This window comes from Dermochelys coriacea, chromosome 13 (assembly GCF_009764565.3).
Source record: "Dermochelys coriacea isolate rDerCor1 chromosome 13, rDerCor1.pri.v4, whole genome shotgun sequence".
Classification (NCBI taxonomy): Eukaryota; Metazoa; Chordata; order Testudines; family Dermochelyidae; genus Dermochelys; species Dermochelys coriacea.
In genome coordinates, this window is record NC_050080.1 from 33,248,056 (window position 1) to 33,266,311 (window position 18,256).

An 18,256-nucleotide genomic window follows, 5' to 3' on the forward strand; every position below is an offset into this window, starting at 1 on the left:
TTGCATGAGTGAAGTGAGTCACGGGCATCAGTTTTGTAGCACCAGAGCACGAAAAACGACTATGAAGACTGTCTGCGGCCTTCTCTGCGCTTGTCGCCTTCCTGCTTTTGCCTCTTTTGGAAAACACTTGAACGTCCCCAGCTGAAGAACTTTCTTGTCAATCTGTCCCCACTGGCCTATATGCATTTGTTGCAGTGATCTCTCACTGAGGGACAGGGCAGAGACCCTGGGGGACATGGTTGCTAACCCAGTCTCCAAAAGGCATTGTTAGCAGTTTTAGAAATGGGCTCGGGCTACCCAGCAGGGGACTTAGTCTCATTAGCTGCATCCGAGCAGCCTCAACACTAGCTCTAGTCACTTTAAAGTTACAGGGGCTGCATTCAGAAGTGAGAGGAGCCCGCCCCCAACAACCACCGCTGACTGGGACGCGCCAGTGACAGGGCTGTGGGGCTGAAACTTGAAGGCTCAGGTGCTGTGTCAGAGGCACACAGTGGTTCTTATAGTTATACGTGACGGGAAGCCTCGTGGGGTGGGTCCGTGGGGCAGCAGTGGTGTGGGTCACTCACAGTCACTAACACACCTGTTCACACTGGCATGGAGAGTTTGTGGTCCTGGCCCAATAAGACAGTAAATATGTGGCTAAACCTTGACTTCTATAGCACCAATCACATACTTAGCCTAGGCCCATGCTTAGAGTCTGTGGTGAGTCCCGCTCTATATTCTCTCTCTCTTCGAAGCAAAGCTAAGATTTTGTCACGGTTATTTTTAGTAAAAGTCATGGGCAACAAAAAATAATGGGGGCTGTGACCTGTCTGTGACTTTACTAAAAATAACCAGGGGGCAGGGCTAGGTGTGGGGGGAGGAATCACAGCTGGAGTCCCATGGCAGGGGTGGGGCATGACCCCAACTCCAGTCCCCTCCACAAGCAGGGGTGCACAGCCCCAGTTCCAGCCCCGGCTTCAACTGCTGACAGAACTTGCTCGTCACAGAGGTCTGGTAAAGTCATGGAATCCATGACCTCCATGACTAAATCGTAGCCTTACTTAGAAATATATGGACTGAACGCCCATGCTCTGCTCTCTGTGTAGGGAAAAATAATGGCGCTCCTAATTCCACAGCTGTCCTTTCCTCTGTATTCGGAGAAAGCAAAAGTCTAGTTCAGAGCCCCTCAGCATTTGCAGGGAATGCTTAACATCCACATTAAATGGTTTTGGCTCACCCCTTGAATGGTTTGGAGTGGTTTTGTTTTTTTTGTTTTGCCATGGAAACTTTTGACAAAATAGTTTTTTTCCACAGAATTTTTCAGCAGAACATGTTGGCTTTTTGCCAATCCCCATTCATTTCTCCCCCCCCCAATAACACAAGTTGAGAACAAAAATTATTTCCATTTCGTGTTGAAACCCCCCAAGGCAGACTGGAAAAATCTCAGCCTCATTTCTCAGGGCTTGTGTAGACAGTTTGCAGCAAGCCAAGGTATAAATCTACCCGTCACTAATTTGACACACATGGAGTGTCCATGTAGACCCTGGTGCCGGGCACTAACATTCCCTAGTGTGTGTTAATCTACTCTTGTTTCAAAGAGTGGTGAATGAGTGAATAAAAATACATCAAGGAGTTTGGTTCATTCATAGAATCACAGAATTATAGAAGACTAGGGTTGGAAGAGACATCAGGAGGTCATCTAGTCCAACCCCCTGCTCAAAGCATGACCAACCCCAACTAAATAATCCCAGCCAGGGATTTGTCAACAACCTCCTTATAAAACAAAAAGTAGGGGTGGGGAAGGGGGAAAAAGAAGAAGAAAAAAGAATGGAAAAGATAGACAAACTAAAAAAAACCCCCAAAATGGGGAAATGAAAAAAGAAGAGAGAGAAAGAAAAGAATGTCTTGCTTCAGGGCTAGATGAGCCTCTGCCCTGGTCTCACTGAATGGGTGATATCCAGGTGTAATGTCATGAGCCTTCACCTCTTTGGTGAGGAATTGTGGGACTCTCCCACGCCCAGAGCGGGTTCCTGGGTGACAGCACCGTAGGTACCAGCCAGCATCGCTCAGCAGATCTGACTGGACTTGGTAGAGGTGTGTGTCCCCTTGGGGAGCTGTGACCTGCAGTGATAATAGTGACCCAAAACAGCCTGTTTAAAACAAAGTGTTGTTTAATCTTAACAGTAGAAACACAGCGCAGCAAGAGACAAGGTTTAAAGCCCCTAGGCAAGCTAAGCTTCCCTGAGGAATTTCTAAGCCTCTGGGGGGTCAGGAGGCAATTTTGTCCCATAAAATAAGGCTCTCCTCTAAATCAGGAAGTGTCTCTTTTGAAATCCCTCTCAGTCTTTTGATCTTGGGGAAGCTGGTCTGGTGGGTCCCCCATGGGCAGGTGGGTGGAGATAGCATATCACAGTTAATTGTCCTGCTGTTTGCAGAGGAGCTCTTATCTGAGTTACTGTCCATCTTCCTGGGTGCCTTCCTGAACACCCAGCTGTTGAATTAACTCAGTATGTGAATACAAGACTACCTGTACAATATTAGATTTCAGACAAACACATGGCTCATATAGCTTTATCAGATTGCAACCCTTAGAGCTCGCTTTAGCATTTATTTTATTCAACAGTAATGCAAGAAACCTACAGGCTTGGACCCTGTAAGACAAGGGTATTCAATTTTTTTTTATCAAGGTCCAAATTTCTTGGTCAAGATCCAGACTCTAGAGAAACATTTTTCACACTGCAATAATGACCATGATAATAATAAGAAATAAAAAGATTTCACAGCGCCTGGTGGTGTGGATTTGGCCCATGGTCCTCCTATTGACTACCCTCCTATTGACTATTATAAAAGTGGCATCCCAGCCTGTGGGCAAGAGGAGAGAGAGCGTAGCCCACAGGTGATGAGGAAGACAATGGCTGACATTTCAGGCTGTTCTGCAAGGGATGGATGTTCAGGTGGACATTCTGTAGTATCTGTATCTACCTCTCTGGGTTAGAGTGTTTGTAACTTGGCTAAATATGTTAGTGAATTATGACAAATACAGAACGGTTTCTAAAGTGTGAGGGTTGCAACTGAACACATCGAGATTCCTAACTCAACAGCAATTTTAATAATACCAGGTCTGATGTTGGGACAAGAACCTGTCAATACCTCAAAGTGATGACTGGGAATTCTTAAATAATCAATATAATTAATATATGATTCATAGATTGGGCTACAAGAGGCAACTCCAAAACCATCAGAAGAATATGAAAATAAATAACCAATTTATTCCCCCAGTTTTCAAATGAATATTTTCCTGGCCATCACCCTTCTCAGAGCTTCCTTCACCTCCTTATTTCTCAGGCTGTAGATCAAAGAGTTCAGCACTGGGGACACCACTGAGTAGAACACGGAAAGCAGTTTGTCGGTGTTGAGGGAGTATCTGGATTTGAGCCTCAGGTACACCACAGTGCAGACCCAAAAAACAAGGTCAGCACAATAAGTTGGGAGGAGCAGGTGGAGAAGGCTTTGCTCCTGCCCTCGGCTGATGGAATACTGAGGATCGCGTGGAGGATACAGATGTAGGACATCAAGATGAGCAGGAAGGGGACCATGATGAAGGCAACAGCAATGGTGTAAACAGTTACTTCGTTCCTGTAGGTGTCCATGCAGGCCAGCTTCAGCAGCGGGGGCAGGTCACAGAAGCAGTGGTTGATCCCATTGGGCCCACAGTAGGGCAGAGTGAATGTGAAAGTTGTCTGCCCGACTCCCACCAGCATCCTGATGAGCCAGCATACAGCTGAGAGCTGGAGACACACACCTCTCCCTTATGTTCCTTTGGAAATTCCAGCTATGAATTGGAATTCTTTGTACTCTTCCTTAGTATAACACAACAGTCAGGGGAGAGAAAGAGCACACTAGTGGCTGACTCCCTGCTCCCTTGTACCATGTGTAGTCATTTATACCAGTGCAAGGTGAGTGCAAAATGACTCCATATCAGAATTACCCTCTTGTACTGGCAGGTTCCCACACCCATTCACATGGAAATGACTACGCAAAGGTACAAAGCAGAGGAGAAAAAGGACCCAGGTGGAGCTATGCACCAATGTGCTTGGTTAAAAAGCAATAACATGCAGAAAAAACATTGACTTTAAAAAAATATTCTAATCTCATATAATCATGTGCTGTAAAACTTATGGGCAGCAGAGCGAACACTGCGTTCCCCAACTCTGAAGAGGCCACATCTCGAGGAGTCTGAGTATTTAAGTTCTTTTATGCCTCTATTGAGACAGGTTCCCTCATGCATTGAATTCTTGCTACATCAAGGACTCAGAGATGAGACAAGGACTTTTTTTTTCTTTGGCATGGAGAATAGAGGGTCCAAGTTTTCAGGGACAGCTGTTTTGAATAAAGGCTGGTGGATAATTTTTAATCAAAACTTTTCCCACTAGAAAATTGGGTTTTCGGTGAAGCGAATGCGTCAATGATAGGGCCTGGTTTGGGAGATGGGAATCCCAAAAACTTTTTGAAAATGGGACTGAAGTCTTTAAATTGCTGATTTTGAGCTTATTACCCATAAAGATCCTCACTATTTCTCTCTCTCCAAGGCCCATGTAGGAGTAAGCACCTCACACGCGCCTTAATTTTGTTAGCCTCACAAAACCCCTGTGATGTAGATCATGCTATTGTCCGCCTTTTGCAAACAGGGAGAAGATGCACACAGAGATGCGGGGGGGGGAAAGGGGGGCATCCTTGAAAAGGAATTTAAAAGCCTAAAGATGCAGAGAAGCAACTAGTGGGGTTTTCAAAATCGGTTAGACAGGGAAGGGCCCAATTCACAAAGGCACTTAGGTGGATACCTACCACTTTAGGCACCTACAGATCCCAGATTTAGGCCCCTTGGGGATGCACAAAACTGCTGCTCAGGTGCCATCAAATGCCGTTGGTGCCTAAACTCACTGAGCTCCTGCTTTTTTTCAGGAAAATTTCCCTAGGTGCCTCTGGGCATGTGCTCAGCAGCCCCAGGCCAGGCATCCTGACAACTGAGTCCCAGAGCCATGCATGAGCTGGGGAGAGATAGCCAGGCCTCTGCCTCATTTGCCCGCGGGGCCCAATTGGGTAAGCATGTTCAGAGCTCACCTACCGGATTGGTCCCATATAGATGAGCTTACACAAGGCGAGGATGGGCTGGAGTATGGGGAAGAGGAGGACCTCCCTCATAACTTTTAGTCCAGTGATTAGGCTATGTAGCTGGGGCTTGGGATAACCTCTGCCTCAGGGGAAGATGGGACTTGAACAGAGATCTGCCACCTCTCTAGTTTCATAGATTCCTAGGCCAGAAGGGACCATTGTGATCATCTAGTCTGACCTCCTGTATAACACAGACCAGAGACCTGCCCCAAAATAATTCCTAGAGCAGAGCTTTTAGAAATACATCCCATCTTGGTTTATAAATTGTCAGTGATTGAGAATCTGCTGCGACCTGTGGTAAACTGTTCCAGTGGTTAATTTCCCCCACTCTTACGCATTTATGCCTTATTTCTAGTCTGAATTTGTCTAGCTTTGACTTCCTGCCATTGGATGGTGTTAGAACCTTTCTCTGTTAGGCTGAACAGCCCACTATCAAATTTGGTTTCCCCTGAAGATACTCTAAGGAAGCAGGTAGGTGCCTAAATCCCTTTGTGAATCTAGCTCCTGGCAGGATTTAAAAAATTCATCTTAACAGTGTATGCATGCAAATCCCTGTGAAAATCTGGCCCACAGAGATCAAGCGATTTGCCCCAAGGTCACACACAAAGTCCATCGTAGAGCAATACATTGAACCTGGATTTCCCACCTCTGGATGTAGGATGTTAACCACTATATCATCCTTCCACCCAGCTGTTCAATGGAAAATTCAAGTCTTTTTGTAGTGTATGCTCTTCAGGGGCATAGACTGTGGATAACACTTAACAGAACGAGGTCCCAGTTCTGCAACCTTTGTCAGCTCCCAAAACAACATCAATTAATTCTGAATGGATTCAGTTCAATTTTTGGAAAAAAATTTCTGGGAAATGGTTAATGATATTCATCCTGATCAGTTATTAATAAAGGGATCAGTCCAAGTCCTAATTACATTGTATAATTATATCTGTCTACTGTAAAATTCCAAAGCTAATTAAATAAAGAAGGTAAATAGCTATTGGGAACAATTTTAATGGAAATTAGGCATCAAAATCCTTGACACTACTTTTAAAATCTTAACCACAGTGTAAATCACAAGCCAGCCCCTCCACTGCTGTAAATCACAATTACAGTGACTTCATGGGAGTGACGCTGCATCACACCAGTGGAGGATCTGGCCCACTGTCTCCAATGGATTGATGCCAATTTACACTGTTGGACTGTTGACTGAAATGGAGCTATGCTGGGAATGTGGCACTTTATTTCCAGTCAAAGTCCGAGGGCTACAAGTTTGGGAGAATACATTGCACTTCCCATGCAAATAGAGGCAGCTGAATCCTTTCTTTAAGTGTTGAACTCAGCCTTAAGGGCAGGTCTACACAGGGAGTTAGTCAGGAACAGCTATAACTGGGGAATCACTGGCCAGGGGGCAGCACTGTGGACAAGGATCTGGAGGTTCCCATGGGTCACAAATGCAACATGAATCAACAATGTGATGCAGTTGCGAAAAAGGCTAATCTCATTCTAGGGTGTGTGAACAGGATCGTTTTATGAAAGACATGGGAAGTCATCGTTCTATTCCACTCAGCACCGGGGAGGTCTCAGCTGCAGTACTGTCTCCCATTCTGGGTGCCACACTTAAGGAAAGGTGTGGACAAATTGGCAAGAGTCTAGAGGAGAGCAACGAAAATGATCAAAGCCAAGGGAGGCTGTAGAGTCCCTGTCATTGGACATTTTTCAGAACAGGCTGGACAGATGCCTCTTGGGGCTGGCCTAGGTTTATTGGTCTTGCTTCAGTACAGGGGGTTGGACTTGATGAGCTGTTGAGGTCCCTTCCAGCCTGGCATTTCTATGGATCTAACTCTCCCTGTGTGGATATAATCTGGGATTTTCAGATGTGCCTAGGTGTCTAATTCCCATTGAAATCAACAGATGCTATTCTGAAAAAACACACTAGGTGTCTTACGTGAATCCTCAGGCACCTAAACACCTTTACAAATCTGCCCCATAATCATCCCTTGTCCTGATGGACAGCAAACCCCAGGTTACTGCAGTCCATGGAGGGCAAATGCAGCATGTGGAGTGATAGGCACTTGGCGGATCTAGACCAGTAACTCCTGAACAAGGATTGGATGCTGAGGATGCAGCTGGAGTACAATATGGGATTGCTTTGTCTGTTAAATCTGGGGGGGGGCAGGAGGGGAGGGGCATGGACCAATTCTGCAGCTAGTACTAACTTGCACAGCTGCACTGATTCAAATGGGGTTATGTGAGTTTACACCAGGTGGGAATGCGGCCTAGGATAGTAGAACCTCAGAGTTACGAACACTAGAGTTACAAACTGACCAGTCAACTACACACCTCAAAGGGAACCAGATATACGCTATCAGGCAGCAGCAGAGGGGGAAAAAAAAAACAAATACAGTACTGTCCTGTGTTAAACATAAACTACTAAAAAAATTAAAAGGAAAGCAATATTTTTCTTCTGCACAGTAAAGTTTCCAAGCTGTATTAAGTCAATGTTCAGTTGTAAACTTTTGAAAGAACAACCATGATGTTGTGTTCAGAGTTATGAACATGTCAGAGTTACGAACAACATTCATTCCCGAGGGGTTTGTAACTCTGAGTTTCTACTGTAGTTTTAATTTTTAAATCCCTCACGCTCCCTTTTTGGCTCTACCTCCTTCGAAAATCCAACAGTCTAGTGGCCATTGTCCTCAGGGCGTCATTCACATCCTTGTTTCTCAGAGAGTAGACTAGGGGGTTGAGCAATGGGGTGACCAGGCTGTAGAGAAGGGAGAATATTTTGTTTAGGTTGATGGCTGCGCTTGCCGTTGGCACCATGTAGACCATGGCCAGAGCCCCATAGAAAGTGCTGACCACGATAAGGTGGGAAGTGCAGGTGGAAAAAGCCTTCCATCTCCCAGTGCTGGAAGGGTTTTTTACTATTGCCATGATGATGAATGAGTAGGATGTCAGGCTTAGAGGAAGGGAATCAGGGTGGCTGTAGAGGACAGCAAGAATGCCACTAAGGTGATCAGGTGGGTGTCACTGCACAACAGCTTGACCAGGGGCATGAAGTCACAGAAGAAATGGTCGATTTCATTCAGGCCACAGAAACGTAGTCTGTAAATCTAGGCCATTATCACTGGGTTGAAGAGGAAGCCACCCAGCCAAGAGCAGGATGCCAGCTTAATGCACACCCTCATCTTCATGAGGGATGTGTAACGTAGCAGGCTGCATATTGCCAAGTAGTGATCGTAGACCATCACCGTTAGCAGGAGGATCTCGGTGGCTGCCTGGGAACCAAAGATATAAAGCTGTGTGACACAGCTGCTGAAGGAGATCGGCACATCCTTCTCAGCCAGGAAACCTTGCAGCATTTTGGGGACGATGTTGGATGTATACCAGATATCCAAGAAGGACAAGTTCCCTAAGAAGAAATACATGGGGGTGTGAAGGCCTTGGTCAACCAGAATGGTGAAAATGACCAGGGTGTTCCCAGCCATGGTGGTGAGGTACGTTAGCAGAATCAGCACAAAGGGGCCAATCTGGAATGGGCAGAGGGATCTTGAACCCGTGAAGGATGAATTCTGTAACGTTGCTTTGGTTTCCCCTCTCAACATTTGCCATGTGTGCTGTGTCTAGAGAAAGAATGGTGCACCAATCAAGCACAGACAGACAATAAACCAGAACAATTCGGAGACTAGACCCAGCCTTTATAATGCAGTCCTACGTCAATGAATGGCTTTCATCGCTGTGGTCACAAAACCAAACACCATCTACTGGAAGAAGTTTGAACACCACTGACAAACTGAGAGAAATGGAATGGCTTACTACCCATATTAGATTAGTCATGGAGTTATTCAAGGAAATATGGGTCAAATGGAACAAAATGAGAACAATAATCAACCATAGAACTGTCACAGATCAGTGGATGAGATTTTCCAAAGCTGCCTAGGGGATTTGGATGCCAAGTTCCCATTAATTGAGCATCCAAGTCTATTAGGGTACTTTGAATAGTCCCACCTATATATTTACATGCAGTGGGCATGTAGGCTGGCATGCAATTCCCATTAAACTACAAAAAAGCCACCTGTAAGTCACTGAGCATTATGATCTATACTGCCTCAGTTCTGCTGGACTTCTCCCCAGAACTTTTTATTAGTTGCCAACCACTCTTAATATGTGTGCAAAATATAACGTGAACTGTCAATAATTCTCCTTATTTTAAATACAAAATTTGGGGCCAGAGATCCAAAGGTATTTAGGCACCTAAAAGTGCAGATAGTTGCTTAGTGGGATTGGCAATGACATCGAAGCAGCTTAATTGCCTAACTCCCATTGCAATCAATGGGAGTTAGGTGCCTAGGTGCGTCTGAAAAATTTCAGTAGGCACCTTATCTGCATCTTTAGGAGCCTAAAAGCATTACAAATATCTGGTCCCTTATAACAAAATTTAGTTCAGCTCTGCAAAGGAACTATTTTTAAATGACCCTTTTCACACCACAAATGAAGCAAGAAAGATGAAACTCGTTCCATGCTGATGAAGTCTCACCGAATTGAAATTGTTACTGTTTTTAGCATTTCAGAGCCTCTGGGGTACAGCCTACCCAAGTGTGGGGACACAGCTTTACAAGTAGAAGTGAGAGGCAAAATGGCATCCTTTAAAAAGTGGAAGATAAATCCTATTGAGGAAAATAGAAAGGAGCATAAACTCTGGAAAATCAAGTGTTAAAATGTAATTAGAAAGGCCAAAAATGAATTTGAAGAACAGCTAGCCAAAGACTCAAAAAGTAACAGCAATTTTTTTAAAAATATGTCAGAAGCAGGAAGCCTGTCAAACAACCAGTGGGGCCACTGGTGATTGAGATGTTAAAGGAGCTTTCAAGGAAGATAAGGCCATTGCAGAGAAACTAAATGAGCTCTTTGCATCTGTCATAAATATAACGGGAAGGGTACACATCTTTAAAATCCCTCCTGGCCAGAGGAAAAATCCTTTCACCTGTAAAGGGTTAAGAAGCTAGGATAACCTCGCTGGCACCTGACCACAATGACCAATGAGGAGACAAGATACTTTCAAAGCTGGAGGGAGGGAGAAACAAAGGGTCTGTCTGTCTGTGTGATGCTTTTGCCGGGGACAGAACAGGAATGGAGTCTTAGAACTTTACTAAGTAATTTAGCTAGATATGCGTTAGATTATGATTTCTTTAAATGGCTGAGAAATTAGACTGTGCTGAATAGAATGAATATTCTTGTCTTTGTGTCTTTCTTGTAACTTAAAGTTTTGCCTAGAGGGATTCTCTGTGTTTTGAATCTAATTACCCTGTAAGGTATTTACCATCCAGATTTTACAGAGGTGATTCTTTTTACCTTTTCTTCTATTAAAATTCTTCTTGTAAGAAATTGAATGTTTTTTTCATTGTTCTTAAGATCCAAGGGTTTGGGTCTGTGGTCACCTATGCAAATTGGTGAGGATTTTTATCAAGCCTTCCCCAGGCAGGGGGGTGCAAGGTTTTGGTGAGGATTTTGGGGGGAAAGACGTTCCCAAACAACTTTTTCCAAGTAAACCCAGTCGAACGTTTTGTGGTGGCAGTGGAAGTCCAAGGGCAAAGGGTAAAATAGTTTGTTTTCATGCAGGTCCCCACATCTGTACCCTAGAGTTCAGAGTGGGGAAGGAGGAGAAGCATTGGTCTTCATGGCTGAGGATGTGAGGGAGATTCCCAAACCTGAGGCCATTCTTTGTGGGTGATAAAACTGAGGAACTGTCCCAGACTGAGGTGTCATTAGAGGTGGTTTTGGAACAAATTGATAAACTAAACAGTAACAAGTCGACCAGGACCAGATGGTATTCACTCAAGAGTTCTGAAGGAACTCAAATGTGAAATTGCAGAACTACTAACTGTTGTATGTAACCTATCATTTAAATCATCTCGTACCAGATGACTAGAGGATAGCTAACGTGATGCTAATTTTTAAAAAAGGCTCCAGAGATGATCCTGGCAATGACAGGCCAAAAGGCTAATGTCAGTACCGGGCAAATTGGTTGAAACTATAGTAAATAACAGAATTATCAGAAACATAGATGAACATGATTTGTTGGGGAAGAGTCATCATGATTTTTGTAAAGGGAAATTGTGCCTCACCAAACGCTGGAAGAGGGATGATGTGGATTCTAAATCTGAGAAAAAATACATCTGGATCAGAGACAATTGTACTTGAAGTTTTTGTGTTCTCCTCAGTGTCTAAAGAGGGCGTGAAATGTTCCAAAGAACTGAAAGGCCAGATTTTCAAAGGTATTTAAGAGTCTAGAGGTTCAGGTAAGCACATTGGAAATAGAAGCCCTCAGCAATTATTTGGTACACTCCCTTTGTGCAAAGGTTAATGATGACACAAGGTGCAAGGCAGCAGAGAATCAAGGCCCTTATACCTAGACAATGTAGATAAAATGGAAATTACCGTTAAATACCATGACTGCGAGGAGACTGAAGGAACCTCGTTCTATTTAATGTTATCCCAAAATTGACAGATTTCTGCCCGTCCTCCCCCCAGCAACTTGAATCAAGAAGTACAAGAAACAACCTTTCTTAGTCTTTGTAATTAATCGATATTTGGACTCTATACTGCTCTCACTGGTGTCCATTACAAAACTCCCATACGAGTAGGACTGGACTATTTTTCTCTGGAAAATATAGTTTACAAGAAAGTGTTCTGGGCCTGATTTTGATCTCACACCAATGTAGCAGCACAGACATTGAAGGCTGTGGTATGATAGATAGAGATAGGCAGGTAGATAGCAGGGGTGGATCCGTATCTGATATAAATCAGTGTATGTCTTTTACAGTCAATGGAGTTACTCTGTTCTACACCAGCTGAGGATTTAGCCACCGGAGTAACTTCATGGAAGTCCATTGTTGTTATAATAATCACTGTAACAACTGGAACATGATAATATATGTCATAATATATAATAATATATATTATGACATATATTCTAAGAAGAGTATTCCCCATCATGTGTTAGGCACTCTTCAAACATGTCAGAAGGACAATTCATGCTTGGAGTAACTCCCAATTTAAGGACAGGCAAGCAGGCAGAGGTGAGGTGAAGGGGAATAACCAGAAGCAACATACATACAATTTGCACTCATGTATGTAGCTATAGCAACAAGATTCAGCAAACACAAAGAGGCAGAGCTGCGGGTTGAAGAGGGACTCACATGTGGAGAGGGTCGGAAGAGCTCGGACTATGAATAGGTGGCTTCATGGAACATGGCAGGAAGGTCAACGGGTGAGAATCCAGCCAGAGGGTGGGTAAGGCTGGGAGGCTTGACAAAGAAGATCACGAAGGAGGGGCAAAGCTATGTAGAGCTTTGAAGGCAGTGACAAGAAGCTTCAATACGATACAATATTGGCTGGAAAGCCAAAAGAAGGACTCAAAGGGGGATTACATGACCAAAGTGATGTGAAAGAAAGAGGAGTTTAGGGGTCACTGTGCGTGTCTGGGAGGTCCGAGAGGAAGCTGCTGCAGCGACCAAGAATGAAGTTATACTCATGTAAACCTGGTGAAATGAAGGTCAGAATGAGAGTCTATTATAATTTAGTAAACTGTCTATAGATTCAGATTTTTCATTGGTTCCTCACTTAGATAATTTACAGGTCAGATTCTACAAAGAAAGCAATGGAGTTATTGTGCTTTGCCCCTGTGTAAAATTGGGCACTCAAAATTCAAGGAACCCAAAATGATAGAGTCATTTTGGAAAATGGCAAAAATTGCAGAATAGTCTCTTTTGCTATAATTTCCTTCTGGCACATCTGACATGGTGCAATAGAATATAAATAGCATGTACTTACCCACTCAGTCCCGGCAGGGTTCAGGGTATTGCCATCATTGCATCAGTTTCCTCTCCTAATTTACACGAAAATAGAAAAATAAATGAACAAGAGAACAATTCAGGAATGAATACCAGTACCCAATCTTTTAATGAGATCTAATTTTATTGAACAAACAGATTCGATTGAAATCAGAGCTAGTTCCAGGTAGTAGGACCAAAACGTATTCCAGAGCTATTAGAGACTACTGTTACCAAACCTACTGCCTGTGGGAGAAATAGAAGTCTAACATGCTGGCGTGCAGATGGATCTTGTTATGACCATACATGTGGTTTGCAGGGTATGCTCTTTATACATGAAATCACGGCATTTGAGGACAGAGTCCTTGAATTGCTCAGAGCTCTGGATCATAGATAAATCAGCTTTATGTCTCATGGGAACTGGAAAGTTGTATTGACAACAAATGTTTTTTAAGTGCTTGCATGTTCTCTCTGTTTTCCAAGCCTTGTCCACACACAGAAATAGCTCTGGGTTTAACTTCAATTATTATTTTTAAACTGAGGCCTTCTCTACACACAAACGTGCAGCATTTTAATTAAACTGGTTTAGTCTGACTGGTGCAAACTCCAGTGTGGACATACTTATTACGGGGCATGAGTGGCTTATTCATAAATTGTAAGGGGAGAAGCACCCATTAGTAAATCAACTCTGACCTTCTGCAGAACACAGGGCAATGACAAGATGTAAAGACTCCAAGTGATGGAGAATTCACCACATCGCTAGATAAATGGTTCCAATAATTAAGTATGCTCATTCGTAAAAAAAATTGCCTGATAGTAAGAACTTGAAGCAACATCACCAACATCCACTATTGGCTACTCTAGGCTCTTGTTTCTGTGTGAGAAACATTAGCAGAACTAGGATAACTTTCAGTGAAAAGTTTTGATTTTGATGAGTTGGCATTTTATGACTGGAAAAAAGTTTTGCAGAAAAATTCTGGACCACTTCTACTCTTAATCTTCTCTTGGATAAACTAAACAGATGAAGCTTCTTAAATGTCTCACTCAAAGGCAGGTTTTTCGGGCCTTGAAATATTCTCATAGCCCTTTTCTGAGTCCTTTTTTTTTTTTGCTTAAATTTGTTCCTAATTGACTTAAACTAAACCCAGACATGCTACTCTTAAAAGAAAATAAGAGTGTCCACAATTGGGGGTTACGTTGGTTGAAATAAATCAGATTAAATTTCCATCTAGTACAGCTCACCATGTAGGCAAGCCTTGATTCAGTTAAATGGGTGCAAATTCCTGGGTGGAGAAGGCCTTTTCTACACACAAAAGGGGTACCACTTTAACTGGAGACTCAATTTGTGCAGAAGCCAATGATTAAAATTCTTGAAGTTGCATTAGGAATTTGGAAGCCCAGGTCTCAAAACTGATGGGAATCATCCTACTCTTGCAGGGGCCTCTGAAAAATCTCAGTCTTCTGCATGCAAGGGATGGAACAACAGAAGAAAATATCTGACTATCATCTATGAGACTTTGGACATACAGAATAATCACTCAATATCAACCTCTCATTCCTCACCATGGCACACAGGTTTTGACAAACAAACAATCTGTACTGCTGGTCAGAACATGTTTTGGGTTTGGGAAAATGTTCAGTTTTCAACAATCACAAATCTAAAAACTTTCAGCTGAAAATGGAATAATTTTTGGCCAAAAACTGCTGAAAACTAAAACATTTTCAAACAAAAACTGCCACCCTCTTCAATTTTTGTTTTTGTTTTTGTTTTGGGGGTTTCGGTTTTCTGATGAAAAGTCAATATTTTGAAAGGGAAGAATGTACTTTCCATGACAAATTTTATTTAATCAAACTTCAAGTTGTTTGGAAGAAGGTTTGATGGAAAATTTTTGACCAGCCCCAATAAACTGGTTTATCTGACTCAGTTATTTATCCATGTGTACAATGTGCATCATAGTCACATCTTTACATTACACTAAGGGGTAATAGAGATGGTTGGAAAATAGTGGTCAAATGAAGTTTGGAGGAAAAACAGCCTGAGGGTGGAACTCATGAACACTTTAGTAATATTCCATCCCCATTTTCTGACCAGCTCCATTGTGTACATCAGAGGCCTTGGAAAGTTTCATTCACTGATGTCTGTAGAAATGGATATGAGAGCTTTCCATGGAAGGCACTGCAGAGATGCAATTATTTGCAAAATAAATGCCATTTAAAACACTGAAAGGAAGACAAGCTACATAATTTTCTTTATTTTTGTAATTTTGTAATTTTGTTTTCTAAATGATCAAATATATTGAAGTTGTGTGTCAATAGGCAGAATTTTGGACTTTATGTTAAAGCAAAAACATCTTGTTGACAAGCAGATATGAAGCATGGTGGGCCAAATTTTCAACTGGTGTAAATCAGTGGAACTCTACTGATGTCACAGGACAATGTACACCAGACACCAAACTCCAAATTACAGTTAATTGGAAAATTAGGATTTCTTTCCCCATGACAATTTTTACAGGAAAAATTCCCATTTGACAAATTCCACCAGGAAACTCCAGGGTGAGAAATGTTGAACACGGGGGAAAGATTTTGTGCCACCCTCTCTCTCACACTTTCCATTTCCCAACATTTTCCAGGTAGGAAAAGTGAAAATGCTACTTACATGCACAACTTAAGTAACTTTTGCAAGTTGGAAAACAGACAGGAAGTGCAGAAAATCCCACAATTTTGAAACAAATAATTTCAGAAATAACAACAAATGTTCAGGTTTTTTTTCCAGAAGAAAGTCTGGAAGAGGAACTATTTCAATGAAATATTTCTGTAAATAAAAAAGTAAAAGAAAAAATTGATTAAACCCTAATTTTCCATTGCAAATTTTTTGGTTGGACATTTTTTTGGCCAGCTCTACTGTAGAAAATTAGGTTTTCATATATTATCTCATGAATTCCAAAAGCTCAATAGACATTATTGACCAAAAGTACCTTCAACCAGTTAACAGCTTTAACCCAAGGCACCATTTAACCTGAAAGTACCTCTCTGATCCATATGTAAAAAATTAGAATGACTGATCTATTGTTGCCATGACTTTTTCATACCGTTAATTTTTTTAAAAAAACCCTACTTTGATTTACTGTGAATTTACTAATCAAAGTTCAAAACTAATGAGAACGAATCACAAGATGTTTGACTCAATCAATGCTCATGAAAGTCAATGCTCTGCTGGAATAAGGACTCAGCTCAAATTGACCACCCGTTTTCTACCCCTCTTATTCAGACTGGGGAGTGTGGCAGCTGTTCTGCTAAAGTGGAATCCTGCCCTATGCTTGGTACCCCATTGAAGTTAAAATGCAGTACGAGGTCCTTGCTCTCCAAATTGTGATTGAAATCAATGGGACCATTTGTTTAGTGAGGCTTGGATTTTCAAATGGGCCAAAGGGAGTCAGGAATCCAAATCCCATTAAAAATGTGTGGGGTAGATCACCTAATTCCTCTAGACCACTTTGAAAATCACAGCTGTAAGTCATTATCTAATGGGCCTGAATTACCACAGCTTTGTTCCACTTTGTGCTGTGTAACTCCATCCATATTCAATGGAGTCACATAGACATAAACCTGGAGTGGCACAGTGGGGAACCAGGCCCCATAGGGGTTGCAGAATCGGGCCCTGAGTGAGAAGTCCAGAATCTAGCTCTGTGACATCAGTGGAATTGGAACTCCCAAAATGAGATTTTCAGAGTTACCCAAGGGATATGGAGGCAAAATTTTCATCGCATTTGATTGGAACTGCACATTCAAATGCCTTTGGTGGCTCTGAAAAATCTCATTCCAAGGCTGACCAGTGCCCCAGTGAAGGTCACTACAGAGTCTGCAAAGGGATGCCCAAAATGCCTATTCCCTGACATTTACGACCCATCACTCTCCTCAAAACCTCTTTCACTTCCACGTTCCACACACTGTAGGTAATGGGGGTCAGTATGGGGGTGAAGGCTCCATACAGCATGGCCACCAACCTGTCCTGATCCAGCGAGAGGCTGGATGAGCAACATATGTAGCTGAAGACGGTGGTGCTGTAGAACTGATGTACCACCATGAGGTGTGAGGCGCAAGTGGAGAAGGCCTTGTGTTGCCCTCGGCTGACTGGATGGTCCAGAGGGGTTGGATGTAGGAGAGCAGGGTGACCAGAAAGGCACCCAGGCCAAATATCCCCCCTAAGATGAGGGCCACCATCTCCCTGAGGTGTGTGGAAGTGTAGGATGAAGCCAGCACTGGGGGAATGTCATCCGATGAAGTGAGCTGTAGCTCACGAAAGCTTATGCTCTAATAAATTTGTTAGTCGCTAAGGTGCCACAAGTACTCCTTTTCTTTTTGCGAATACAGACTAACACGGCTGCTACTCTGAAACAGTAATATTAGTTGACTTTGTTGGAGTGGCAGAAAAGCAGGGTGAAGGTAGACACTGTGTGCAGGAGGGAGTTGAGGAATCTGGTGACCCACGTTCCTGGCAGTCATCAGAACACAGAGTCTCTTCTTCCTAATGACCATGTACTGCAAAAGGTTACACATGGCCACATACCAGTCATAGGCCATCACCGCCAGGAGGAAAACCTCCCTCTCTGCTACAGCTACCAGGAAGTTGACCTGCAACATGCAGCCAGTGAAGGATATTATATTGCTCTCTGACAAGAGGTTTTCCAGGATCTTGGGTGTGGTAGCAGTGGGGCAGCAGATGTCTTACCAGGAGAAGTTGTGGAGGATGAAGTCCAGCAGATTGTGCAGCTTAGCCTTGGTCCCTATGGCTAGGATTTGAGGCCATTGCCAATGAGGTACATCAACAGAAAGGCACCAAAAAGAGAGAAGCAAATGGCTGGGCGATTGGAAAATCCCATAAGGACGAATTTGGCCACGATTGTCCCATTGTCCATTTCTCTGCTTGAAGAGGAGCTCTCCTGCAAGGGGGTAAATGAAAGCTATTTCATTATGTGAAACTCTGATCATGGGAATGATGGATGGTCTTCGTGTTAAGGCAAAGGAGTGGGAGATGGAAGATCTAGGCTCTTTTCCACAGGCATGTCTCCACCTGTCTCCCGCCAATAATAAACATTCTTAGACTGATCCATTTTGGATGGTTTTTTTGAATCAAATTGAAACTCAGTTAGACATTAAACTCTCTCCTCCTTGGCTGTTTCAGTGGTTCATGGGCATTGTAGTGTGGGTGCCTCATGCTTTCATTTTCCTTTCTGAGCTGGACCCCCTGGCTTGATTACATCTCATCTGATCTACTG

The 18,256-nt window shown here is 43.0% G+C and overlaps 1 protein-coding gene and 1 pseudogene across 1 annotated transcript; both read right to left on the reverse strand.

The window, feature by feature from the left end:
* Positions 1 to 2,650: 2,650 nt before the first annotated feature.
* On the reverse strand, positions 2,651 to 3,743 carry LOC119842172 (olfactory receptor 10A3-like). The gene is given in 3 exon segments (XM_038370085.1): positions 2,651 to 2,698; positions 3,292 to 3,437; positions 3,440 to 3,743. Coding segments are annotated over 3 exon segments (498 nt in total).
* Positions 3,744 to 7,803: 4,060 nt separating this feature from the next.
* Positions 7,804 to 8,760, reverse strand: LOC119842173 (annotated as a pseudogene).
* Positions 8,761 to 18,256: the final 9,496 nt, after the last annotated feature.